The sequence below is a fragment of the Stegodyphus dumicola genome, chromosome 4, assembly GCF_044657685.1.
Source record: "Stegodyphus dumicola isolate Sdum_Otavi_A_Nest chromosome 4, ASM4465768v1".
Classification (NCBI taxonomy): Eukaryota; Metazoa; Arthropoda; class Arachnida; order Araneae; family Eresidae; genus Stegodyphus; species Stegodyphus dumicola.
In genome coordinates, this window is record NC_140771.1 from 49,163,167 (window position 1) to 49,176,206 (window position 13,040).

At 31.6% G+C, this 13,040-nt stretch overlaps 1 protein-coding gene across 3 annotated transcripts in view; it reads right to left on the reverse strand.

Moving 5' to 3' along the window:
• LOC118186323 (WD repeat-containing protein 36) overlaps window positions 1–13,040 on the reverse strand; it is a 177,834-nt gene that overhangs the window by 61,105 nt on the left and 103,689 nt on the right. For all 3 annotated transcript variants that reach the window (XM_035356406.2, XM_035356405.2, XM_035356407.2), the window contains 2 exons: window positions 12,167–12,281; window positions 2,014–2,179 (listed from right to left, as the gene is read on the reverse strand). In XM_035356406.2, coding sequence (XP_035212297.1) covers window positions 2,014–2,179; window positions 12,167–12,281 — 281 coding nt within the window. The remainder of the gene's footprint in view (window positions 1–2,013; window positions 2,180–12,166; window positions 12,282–13,040) is intronic.

The window sequence follows — 13,040 nt, forward strand, 5'->3', positions numbered from 1 at the left end:
GTAATGAATAAAATGATATTTGGCAAATTGTTACATACTTTGATCCTCAGCATCTAGAAATACGTTTTAAATTATATACCTACTCTCAATCAAAGAACATTTTAAAATTACGTATTGGAACAAGTAACCAAGTCCTGTAAGTTATATATTTCTTTTCAAATGTTTTTATAATAAATAATTGGCAATTATATTAATTAAAAAATTTCCTTGGGCAATTATTATATTCATTAAGCAAGGCTCTAAAACTTGTTACCTGCAGTATTAGAAACATTTAAATACCTGCAGATAATATGTTCAAAGATTTATCATGAATAATACTGAACTCTACAATTAAATTTATGTTATAATGCATAAACAGGTAAATTTTAACCAAAAAGGTTATAGAAAGCATGACATTAATAAGTAAGTCATAATAAAGATTGTTGTTTCATAGCTTTATATTTTTTTGCCTTATAAATAAAAAGTAAAGAATTTTAGACATTTAGGCCTGATTCTCAAGAGCACTGAAAAATTGCTGTACGGTATGAGGGACAATTTCAATGAATAATAGAGCAATAAGAATAATATTTTTTGTAAAGCATTATACAAAAAATGAAATATCAATTAAGTTTCAGGAAGGGTTTATGCTTATGATCAGGACTACACAGGCAAAATGGTACAAGGCACTTTTGTGTGCATGTTGTTCTTTACAATTTCTTTCTTTAATTTTCCAAATTAATTTTATCTTAAGAGCTGCTTCAGATATCAGAAACTATGGAATTGACCAGGGATTACCAATCCTATGTCTGCGGGCACCATGGCGCCCACTATCTTTATTGTGTGCAATCACAATAAAAATGTTTAGTTTTCAACAAAATTCTATGCAAAAGTTTTTTCATTTTTAATGAAAGAGAAATTATGTCCAACATAGATACCAGCACAAAGCGAAATGCGACCAAACTCTCTTTATTTAAGTGCATGTATTATTAACTCTATCCAACTATAAATTCAACTTGAAAAAGGAAATGGTGCCCGCCATCCAACAGGTATTTTAAAATGAGCTCTTAGGGACAAAAAGGTTCAGGACCCTTGCAATACATTATAGGACAAAAGTGGTATGACTGTATAAGCAATTTTTTATCAAGTGCGAAATCTCCTTGAAGAAAACACAATTTTTGAAAGAGATGCATTAAAGTATGAAAGCAAAAAAAAATTTAAAAAAATAGTATAGCCTTATTTAAATACTCAATCATGCATACAAACAAAACTTATTAAATACTTAAAAAGAATAGGTATTTACTAATGACCATGAAATCCCCCAATGGCGGGCACTTGCCTATAATGGCATTGACCACTCATAAGGCCAGAAGTGGTTTCCATTTTATTGTAAAGGCACCTAATAGGTGGCCACCGTTATCTCCTATGAAGGGACAGACAATTTTACATCAATGCCTTTTCCGGGATTCGAACCCAGACCCTTTGGTATCACAGTCAGACTCCCCTAACCACTATGCGATCAGAGCGGCATGATCATGAAATTAAACCGCTCAACTCAAGTAGTTTTATAATCATAAAAGAATGAGATTTCTGCATGGGTAATTTCAAAATTGCTCTTATGTATATTTCAAATGTGACTAAGAAAAGAAAACATATTTAGTGATATCAATGCATATACTGCTTCACACACAAAAATAGAGGGCATATTAAGTATAAATAATTACCAACTATACCCCCAAAAAAATATTAATATTCTTGATATTTGTCATATGCAAGAACTAAACTACAAATGTCCATAACTGGAATACATTTATAAACATTTACATATTTAGGAATAGGCACACATTCACAAAATTTTCATCAGAAAATTATAATGGATAAACATGCAATAGAAAATATAAATTATTTAAAAAAGTAATGACAATTCTAATATATTCATAAAAGAAGTAATATTAAACATATTAAATTAATTATAATAACACATTTATTATTATAGAAAATCTAAACAAAATTTTTTATTTAAAAGAAAATCAGTACCTTTCTTTGTGAATAATGATTTTACATACACTAGGTGCAAGTTCTAAAGCAAATACTTCATAACGCTTGCTGAAGTTCCAAAATCTCAAAAATTTATCTGAGCCTCCAGAAATTACTACTTGGTTAAAACTATCAACAACAACTGCCCGTACACTCTTGTCATGAGCTGAAAAATATATTCATTAAAAACTGTATATATTTCAATATTTTGTTGAACCACAAAATTTTAAATCATGCATTTTTATTGAAATTGCATGCATGATTTGAATACATTTCTTCATATCAGAAGAGAATCAGAAATATAGGGTTGCATATTTACAGAAATTATTAGATTACAAGCTACATCAAATTACTATATTATTATTAAAAAAATCTCAGTTTGTCAAAGCATATTTTTGCAATTTTTTTCCAATGAAATACAGCTCTATAATTTGCAAGATAAATTAAAGATATGCTGAAAGACTTTTAACAGCTCTCAGCCAGGAATGATAAACCTGCAACAATTCAGACAATAATTCTGGGAATTAGCATTGTTATGCTGTGTAGGTGGATTAATGTGTTTGCATCTGCAAATCAGCATTGTTAAATGGTACATTACATAATATAATATGGAAGGGGAAAAAAAAAGGTAAAATTAAATTCCAAATATTTCTAACATAAATAAAATCCATAAAATGACAAACAGTATGATATAACTATGGAAAAGGACTAAACAACATAACAGTTCAAAACCCAGATAAATTAAATACTTTATCGTGGGGGGGGGGGAAGATACTTAAGCTCTTGAGATTGTTTTTTTAAAAGAAAAAAAAATCATCACATATAACGATAAGAATAAAATCATGAATTCACAGAGATCAATTTTATTCCTTTCCTTCATTAAGAAACAAAAGACAGCCACAAATAGCTTTATTATGAACAAAAATTCCACTCACTTAAAGACACTAAAAACATATATCAAATATATGAATGAATGTACAATGAAACCATACATATATCTTATCAACAGGTATGCTGCCCCACTGATGGATAAGATAATATGTGTTTCATTGCCCATTATTTTCATTTTTATCTTTTTTTTTTTTTTTTTTTTTTTTTTTTTAAATCTTTAAATAAAGGAATTTCATGAATTTTTGGTTCTTTGTTGCATTATATTGCTATTCACAGCAATATTCACACTTGTGCATTTTCACAGCAAATATTCTATTCTAGCTTGGATATGATAGATAGCTTTATTATGAACAAAAATTCCACTCACTTGACACTAAAAACATATATGAAATATATATGGTCATTTCCATTATATCATGCATTTTATTTTTTATTTGCATCTTTATGCATTTTTAATGTTTTTATTTTCATATTTTCACATTTTTTTTAATTGTAAAATAGCCTAAGAGGAAAGATAATTATAAAATATTTTCTGCATAAATATGCAAATTTAAATTATATATGTATACGTGTGTGAGAGAGAGAGAGACAGAGAATTCTGCGTAGATGATTTGAGGAATAGAAATAGCTGTTGATGGTGAGATGTTTGTAATAACTTGAAAAGACTTAACTGGTAATGCACGGATTCACAAGAAGACATAAACTAAAACACAATTTACGCATGGACATTCTTTATACTCATGAAAATATTCATACATCATAATGGATCACAAAATTAGACAATGACTGACACAGATAAATGAGCAACTGTGTTTGCACAGTGAGGAAGACAGGAAAAAAGAAGTATGCATTTCAGCAAACTGTATTTATAAAGTCGAATCCTTTGTTTAAGTTTTGAATGGTGATAGAACAAAAGCTAATCATACTGGAGGATTAATAGATGGCATAAAGTTATAAAGTTGAATCCTTTGTTTAAGTTTTAAATGATGATAGGACAAAAGCTAACCACACTGCAGGGTTAACAGATGACATAATGCATAATTTTTCTTCATATTTTATAACATATTAGCCGCCTCCCTTCAAAGGCATAAGAATGTAATTTGGAAATATTAAAAAAATATATATATACACTATCTAAACTAAATGTAGAGTCTCATTTTTTAACATGTCACTTCATCTTCTCTAAAATATAAGTTTTTAAAGCTCTTGAAATGACCTCTCCAATTATTATTAACATTACCCTAAATATAGAGTCCTAATTTTTCCATGAAATAATAGAAAAAATTCATATTTCTAGAAAATCATTGCTTGAAAATCATAATGTAAATTTTACAATCCTTGGCTTTATGGAAGCTGTTGTACACAGTAGAAATCAAAAATATTTCTGCATTTCCGTTATATATTCATGCAATGCTATTAAAATTAATTATTTACTCTTTATAAAACAAACCACATGTACACCACACACAAAAAAGGGGGGACATTTCTATATCTTCCATTCTACTGGGACAAAACTCATATTGCGTTTTTCATATCTCGAAAGCGCAAGGATATACAGGTATTTTAACACAAAATCAGACTTTTTCTGAAATAACATACCAATTTTTTTCCATATTTTGATGCTACAACTCAAATTATGCCTAGATATAAAATTTTGTAAAATTTGGTGAGAAATTAATGGAGGAATTCAAAAATTTATGATGGCACAATTTTTTCAGTTTGTGCCAAGAATAATTCACTTGGCGAACTCCTTAGTATATGGCAACCAATTTTTTTTTTTCCTTTCATTATGACGAAAAAGATAAAAAGGTACCTCGTTCCTAGCGGAAAAAAGCCACATCGTTTCTACTTTCAAATAATTTTACCAAAGTGCCTAAACCACATTTGATGTTTTATCGCTTTCAACAAATATGACAAATTTCAAAATGCACCAATATATAAACTCACATATATTTTTTGGAATTTTTAATAAAAAACTGAAATTTTTTGCAGGTATGTTTAGAAATACATCTACTTTGAGATGATGGTAAAAATTTTATAGATTATAATTCAAAAATTTTTTGAAAAATTTATAAAAATTATTTAAAAATACAAATTAAAAAAATAAATCATAAGAAATGGGTGAATTTCATTTGGAATGTACCTGAATTTCGAAATGCGAAAGGAAGAATCAAATAACTTTAATAGAAAACAGAGATTAATAAATATATACCAAACTCAATTAACATTGAGGAGCTAACATTTTGAGAGCTAATTTTTTCAAAATCTACTCGTGCAATTTTTACAAAACTTGTTAGTTTGGCGTAATTTGAGTCATAGAATGGAAATATGGAAAAAAATTGGTATATTATTTAAAAAAAAGTCCGATTTTGTGTCAAAATACCTATGTTAGAACATTGCTATATATAAATCTAATACATATCCTAAGTCGAGCTTTTGAGAAAAACGCGAGTTGAATTTCATGAATCGGCCCAGTAGAACGGGAGATATAAAATTGCCTTCCAGTAATTTCAAGAAATCAAAGGTACTAGACATTTCATGGCAGCCTAGGAAAAAACTATATAAGACAGAAGAGAACATCGGTTTCGAGTTTCTTTTAGCTCAGAATCGGAATACTGGGTGATCTCTATGCAAGGTTGGTTCTGTAGACGTGATTTGCATTAAGTTGTGTTTAACATTCTTAGTAGTTAGAATTGGTAACTATTGATTGTGCTGTGTAATACTGAGAAGAGCTGTATGAGTATTTTTGTGGAAAGTTCCAGAACTGTAAAACGTTTCTTCTGGTGAAACAAATTTTATCAAGCTAGCATCTGTTCTGTGTGCATTCAATCCATTACGAACCCAAATACACATAACACTGTCAAAGTTATTAGATAGCTGGTTTATGCCGAGATGTCATCTGCAATTATTAGGAAAGGCTTAATGAATAGAAACACAAAATGATGTAACAGAGACAGATTTGATGAGAAACAACACATTAATTAATCAAAGATATTCTCGATAAACATGTTCACACATTATTTTGTGTGCGATAAGCATCATCGACACCTTTGGATAATGGACAAATCATTTGACTATGGCTAAAGAAGAAAAATGAGCAATGTGTTTGCACATCGAGCAAGATAGGAAAAAGTTAGTGGACATTTCAGCAAAGCATTTATAAAACTGAAGCATTTATTTAAATTTTGAATCGTGACTGAACAAAATCGTGACTATAGGATTAATAGATGACAGTGTGGATTAGTTTCAAAGTGGTGCAATTTACAAGACGGTGGAGCCAAATTTAAATGAGGAATTAAAAAAAGACCAATTATTGCTAACAGCCCTACTGGGCGAAGGCCTGCAGTGCCCCTATATCTGCTTTCTTGATCGTGAGCTTTGGGCTGCATGAGCATATGCCCTGACAAGTGGTCAGTTTGTCATAAGACCATTGGTGTTTAGTCCCCAAGTGAACTTGGTATTCATTTTATCAACCCGCTCAAGGGAAGAAAGGCTGAGTGGAACTTGCCCAGCCCGAGGATCGAACCCTGGATATGTGGTGCTGCTACGAAATGCGTTGGCCACTGCGCCACCGGGCTTAATTATTGCTAAATTTAAGTTAGTAATTTTCTTTCATATTTTGTATTTAACATACTATATATATATGTAATGTTTCAAGTGCACAGCTAAGAGAGATAGATGCATAAACCAACTTCCAGATGTGGCCGTTTCGAAACAATTTTATTCCAGGATAATTCACATCAGATCATTTTGGTTGACAAGGTATTTATTCAATCATAGTTAATTACAATAAATTTTATGTACATAGGTTTTAAAAGTATGACGTAAGCATCTTAGACAGGAAGCATAAGCAGTGCAGAGCGGTTTACATGGCAGAACTCAGGTTAAAGTGGGGCGTAATTACTCGCGAAGCAGTATTTATACCACGTCGGTGCTTAAGTAAAGTCGAGCTGTGATTGGTTAATTTTAATTTTAGTTTTAGTTACCTTTTTCAAGCAGTGTTATGTAATTTGGAAAGATCTCATATATTTGGGAGAAAGGAGGAACTTTTAGGGGGAGAACATAAAATTTAGAATAGTCAATTTTAAGGTTGCCAATTATTTCTTAATGTAGCCATCATATTTTTTTTTCTATCTTTCAAATAATAAATTAATAATAACCCTTTCACTTCCATTTTCATTCTACAAATAACATAGCAATAATTTTTTCAACTATACTTTCTTCAATTTTGATGCACACTTATGGATGAAACCTGAACCCAATATCTGGACACCAATCTGTCATGTGATCTGAAATGAAATTCGGTATAAAAAGTAATTGATGTGCAATTCCCCTCTCTTCACTTCTGCTTTGGCTTTTTATGCCAATTATAGCAAGAAGATTGTTTCCTTTTTAAACAGCAATTGCTTATTTTCATTTTTTTTATTACTTTACTTTCAGTGCTTGTTACCTTTTAAAGTTACAGTTTTTCCAAACCCAATTTTTTCGCAATACTATACAGCGAGATTAAAATTTGCCAACAGCAACCTGTTGCACATTAATTTCTTCCCTTCCCAACAATTCCAGCATCTAACATTCATTTCTTTTGCCAAAGGTTCCCCGATGCAAGTAATTATATCTTTGGCTTTGTTTTAATTTCCTATTTCAACTATTTGTTACAACCGTATTTAGACATGAATTTAATTTAATACTTTAGCTTAATAGATTTATTTCCAGATGTATTATATTTATTTTATTTGAAATTTGTTAATTTTTATTCACATGTATAGAATTTGTTAAAAGCTTGTACCATTTTTAATATTTATTATTACTTGGTTGGCAAAATGCATTTTGTAGGGGATGCATTTTTAATTATTAGAGGTACTTAAAATATTTATATTTTTAATTCAATGCCTCACCTAGTTTTAAATGTAGAGAAACCAAATAAGTTTGCCAGGTGAATAGAAATATCATTACAAGATGACTTTACTTCCTCTGGACAATGCAAGTACCTGAAAAATAATAAAACAGCTTTCCCTCTTTTGTATTTTTAACACTATATATTTTTATTAGTCAAAAGGGGCTCTGTCCCTGAAGGAATATTGTTTTCATTTTGCGATTTTGCGTCGATTTACTACTAATGGTGAATCACTTTTCAAACTGTTGCCACAAAGTATTATCACCCTGTGTTATATTTAAAGAAAATCTCCCTAAATGTATATATATTTCTTGCATTGTGATAAAACAATAGTACATAGAGGTATGGAATTTTGAATGACATAATCCTGCTACGAATATGGGCATGTGGATGACCAAATTTGAAATTTGGAATTTGTTTTATTATCGATTTACTATTTTGTAAAACTTTAACAAATTTTTGATTAACAAACTCAAGGATTGCAAAGTGAGCATTGGCAACATTTTACAAAAAAAAGCTTTTTTATCTCCAGTGCGCGAGTCTCTGTATTGGAAATTCTAAAGAAATGCTCCTTTTAAAATTATTTTGCGATATTGCTTTTGAACTGAATTTTATGGTTTAAGTGCGAAGAACGAGATATTTAATAAATAGATGTAACACCAAAATGTTAAAAAAACACCCCTTTGAATGTAATTTAAAATCTGAAACGTTTCAGAATTTTTTTTTAAAATTTTTTTATTATTATTATTTTTTATTATTTTATATATTTTAAGAATTTGCTACAAAAATCCTTGCAAATACTAATTTTAATTTGCAGTGCCATTAATTTAACTCAAGTAGTTTAATTGAGATTTTAACCCCTAATACATTTTCTCAACTTTTGTACATTTTTGCCTATTTGATTTTAATTAATGAATATTTACAAATAAATCTTAGCAGCATTTTGCAAAAAGTATGTTTTTAAAGACCTTTTTACATATTTTCCAATTTAATTGTATAGATATGTGAGCAAGAAATAAAATATGAAAGGAAATTACTAACTTTAACAATAGTACTTTCAATTTCTGTTTTTAATTAGGTCATATCCTCTTTTTGTCTTGAAAATACTAAGATGTGAATCTAAAGTGCGTTCTCTGAAAATTAATATGTTTCATGTCTCTTATATCATCAAATTGCAGTGCAGTTAATCAGATTAAAGAAATAAATTATTATATATCTGGCACTTTGCTATTGCATATCCTTTTTCCTTCTACTTTGCTCACTGCTGCTTAGACATATCACTTAGCCTTTGCTAGTTATTATCCATTTGTCTAAAAAATGTTATCTGGATAAAACTGGGAGAGAGCACACCCATAATGATAGTGTGTAATGAAAAAGAATATTTGTCCTAAGAATTAATTAACAAAGAATAAAATTATGTGTGAAAAATCGGCTGTCTTGTGTTGCTTCAAGTGTCATCCTTCTAACTATGCAGTATAGCAACTCTCCAAGTTATTTCAACACAAAGAACAACTGCCAGTCTGCTACAGCTATTTCCAAATCATCCCATTATATGTATATATATATTTATATGTGATGTACCAGCTTTTGTCCAGAATAAATAGATTGGTGAAGAATCATAGATCTAGTCGTAACTTAAATTATCAGACGATAAGTTTAAAAACCAGGATCCATTTATTATTATTCAGGAGAAATAGCAGTTACAAAAATTAAGATCTCTGGAGTAAATAAAAAAAAGAATTACTAATAACTTTTTGTATGAAGTTTACTGCATCGTTACATTAAAGAAAAGCCCCCGATATTCCTTTGCGAATCCTTTTATAGCCTCTGGAAAGGCGGAGCTTCCAAGAAATGACGTCAGCCAATCCAGTTCGCTTTAAATATCTCCAGAACATTCTATAACTGTACGTGTAGAAAAAGGCGGGAAAAACAACTTGACTACGGGCTGTAGATTTAATTCCACGTACTTTCAAATAAGAGACCGTCGCCAATAAAACATGAAAAGAACATACAGTTAGAATTTTAAGTGTATTTCTGACTATGGAATTTTATTATTACATATATATGTATATATATACAGTACATTCAGTTAATAGGATACCAGCTGAAAACTGTTTGAAGAATTATTCAAAATTATTGTTACATAAGATGATTAAAAAAAATCAACAGGAATCACACCATTTTATAACAGCCAAATGACAAGCGATCGTGATTAAATCATAAATTCTTCAAAGACAACAATATCATCATGTCTAAAGACTTCATTTGTTAAACAACACAATGAAATTGCACTTGATTACTTTCAAAGCACCGGAATGGTACTGCACAAAAGAACACGCTGCATGAAGTACGAGGGCTATCCAGAAAGTAGATTACGTTTTGGAATAAAAAAATAAACAAAGTATAGGAAACAAATTTTATTATATACAGATGAAAGCCACACTCAAATACTACTTTTCTACATAGTCACCATACAAATTAAGGCATTTATCGTAGCGATGTACGAGCTTGGAAATTCCTTCGTCGAAAAATTCGGCCGCCTGCGCCTTCAACCACTTCGTTACCTCTTCTTGCAGCTGTGCGTCGTCATCAAAACGCTGCATAGCCAGCCACTTCTTCATTGCTGGGAATAGGTGGAAGTCGCTCGGTGCCAGGTCGGGACTGTACGGCGGATGAGGAAACAACTCCCACTTAAAAGATTCAAGAACTTTACGAGTGACATTTGCCGTGTGGGGCCGGGCGTTGTCGTGAATCAACAAGATCTTAGAGCTCAACATTCCTCTGCGCTTGTTTTGAATTGCTCTTCTGAGTTTTTGGAGAGTTTGGCAATACCTTTGAGAGTTTATTGTAGTGCCTCTTTCCAGGAAGTCCACCAAAATTACACCTTTTCTGTCCCAAAAAACAGTCGCCATCATCTTCCTTGCCGACATTGTTTGCATGCATTTCTTGGGTTTTTGGGGAGAACTTGTGTGCCCCCACTGCATTGATTGCAATTTCATTTCACAGTTCACATGTTTCACCCATGTTTCGTCACCAGTAACGATGCGATCGAGTAAAGAGTCACCATCCTTATGGTAAGCGTCCAAAAAGTTCAACGCTGCAGCCATTCGCTGATTTTTGTGGTCCTCTGTCAAGATTTTTGGAATCCATCTTGCACAAAACTTGTGGTAACCAAGCTTTTCGCTGATGATTTCGTGCAACAAACTTCGCGAAATTTGTGGAAAACTCAAAGAAAGTTCCGTTATTGTGAAATTTCGATTTTCACGGACTTTAGCATCGACTTTTTCGAGAAGTTCGGCGGTCACTATGCTGGGTCTCCCACTTTGATCTTCGTCATGAACATTGGTTCGGCCATTTTGAAATCTTATGACCCACTGACGCACTCCACCTTCAGTGATAATGTTGTCCCCATACACTTCACGAAGCTGCCGTTAGATTTCTATCGGTTTACAATTTTTTGCAGTCAGAAACCTTATTATTGAGCGCACCTCGCAGCTCGCGGGATTTTCAATTAACGCAGACATTTCAAACCGTCACAGTATCTGAACGGAGCACAGCACGAACCTCTCACTAGCACGGCTAGATGCAGACTGAGCTGCGCAACGCTCTGACCCCAAGATGGCCGCGCTAGCCCCGCCCCTAGCGGACACAGACGGAAACGTAATCTACTTCCTGGATGGCCCTCGTATTTATGCAGCATATGTTGGTTTGAAGATTTATGCATTCCTTTTTCTGATAACTATTCAGTTTATTTACTTCTGGTAAAATGAGATTAACCTTTTGAGGCCGGGGCTTTGATAGAAGTAAAAGCTACCAAAGGACGGGGTATCTTGAACCGAATGCTTTCACCCCTTTAAGAAATCACCTCCTATTTGCAACAACAAAGATTCTTGTGTGTAGTTTAATGGATTCTCAGAGGGGTGCATATATGTCGCAAAAGGAAGACCCTTGAAAGAGATAAGTGGTTAAAACCCCAGGGACATCAACTTCACCCTACTTTCAGCCTGGAAAATGGAGGAAAAAGATATGGCCACTAAAGTGGACAACCCAGTCTTTTCAAACAGAGGACTCTATGGCCACTATAATGTCCATCCCGTCTTCAAAAGGTTAATAGAATTCTGTCAACTGCAACTTAAAATGAATCATTGCACAACTGTCTGTTGGAATGTGAATTTCTTTATATTTTAGATTTTGTTTTCAATTTAATAAACAGCAATACATTTTATGAAGCTAAATATCTCTTTATGATTGTTATTCCTATTCACACTAGCCTTAATGTGCAAGACTAAATGGCAACATATTAACCAGAAAGTACTATGTGTAACTGCAATTAGTCATTAAAATAGAGCAGAACAGCAAACTTACCTGTGTCTTTGCCATAAAAACCTCTATGTAAACCAGACTGAATGTTGAATTTATCTAAATGCCCAGTGTTGTAGCCAATCAATACAAAATTTCCACAAGAAGTAATATAAACACACTGGGGGAAAAAAAAATAAATATATATATATATAATTATAAAACAATTCTTTTGAAAACAAAATATAAACATGCCTAGTATTTTCGTGCATTAAGCTGCAGAAAAATTATCATTAAAGACATAAAGTAAGAAATTTAGAACTAATATTTCACAAAGACCAGATATTGAAATTCATAATTAATAAATTTCAAATAATCATATAAATGCAACAAAGAATTTTAAAATGTTAAAACCAAAACATTTCAAGCATGTAAAACCCCCTTCCAAAAACTAATGAAATTTAAAGCAAAAAATGAGCAGAAGACAGAAAAGGAATTCAATCAGCCTCAATGCCACTTCATCAGGGGGGGAGGAACATTGAAATTAATTGAAATCTCTCTTCTACAAAAATCCTTGCTTTTCTGTATCCATAATTAGTTGATGAACAATTTTAATTATAATAGTTTACCCGAAAATTCTGGCCTATTTTATTAAAAGAATTGAAAATGAAAGTGAAAAATTTTGAATCAAAATGTTTACTTTTAAACAGATAATCCAAGGAATTAAGATGCGAGTGAATTCATAAAACATAGTTGAAAAAAACCTAATTAGAACACACAAAAAGGAATTAAGAACTTCAAGCACTCTCATAAGACATCAGTCTAAACTATGAGATGCGAAACAGTAAGGGATGTATAGGTTTGCCATTTTGGCTTCATTGGCGAAACTGACGAAACTTGGTTAGAAAGTAATCGTTCAAAAGGCTTTTAGTCAGAGAAA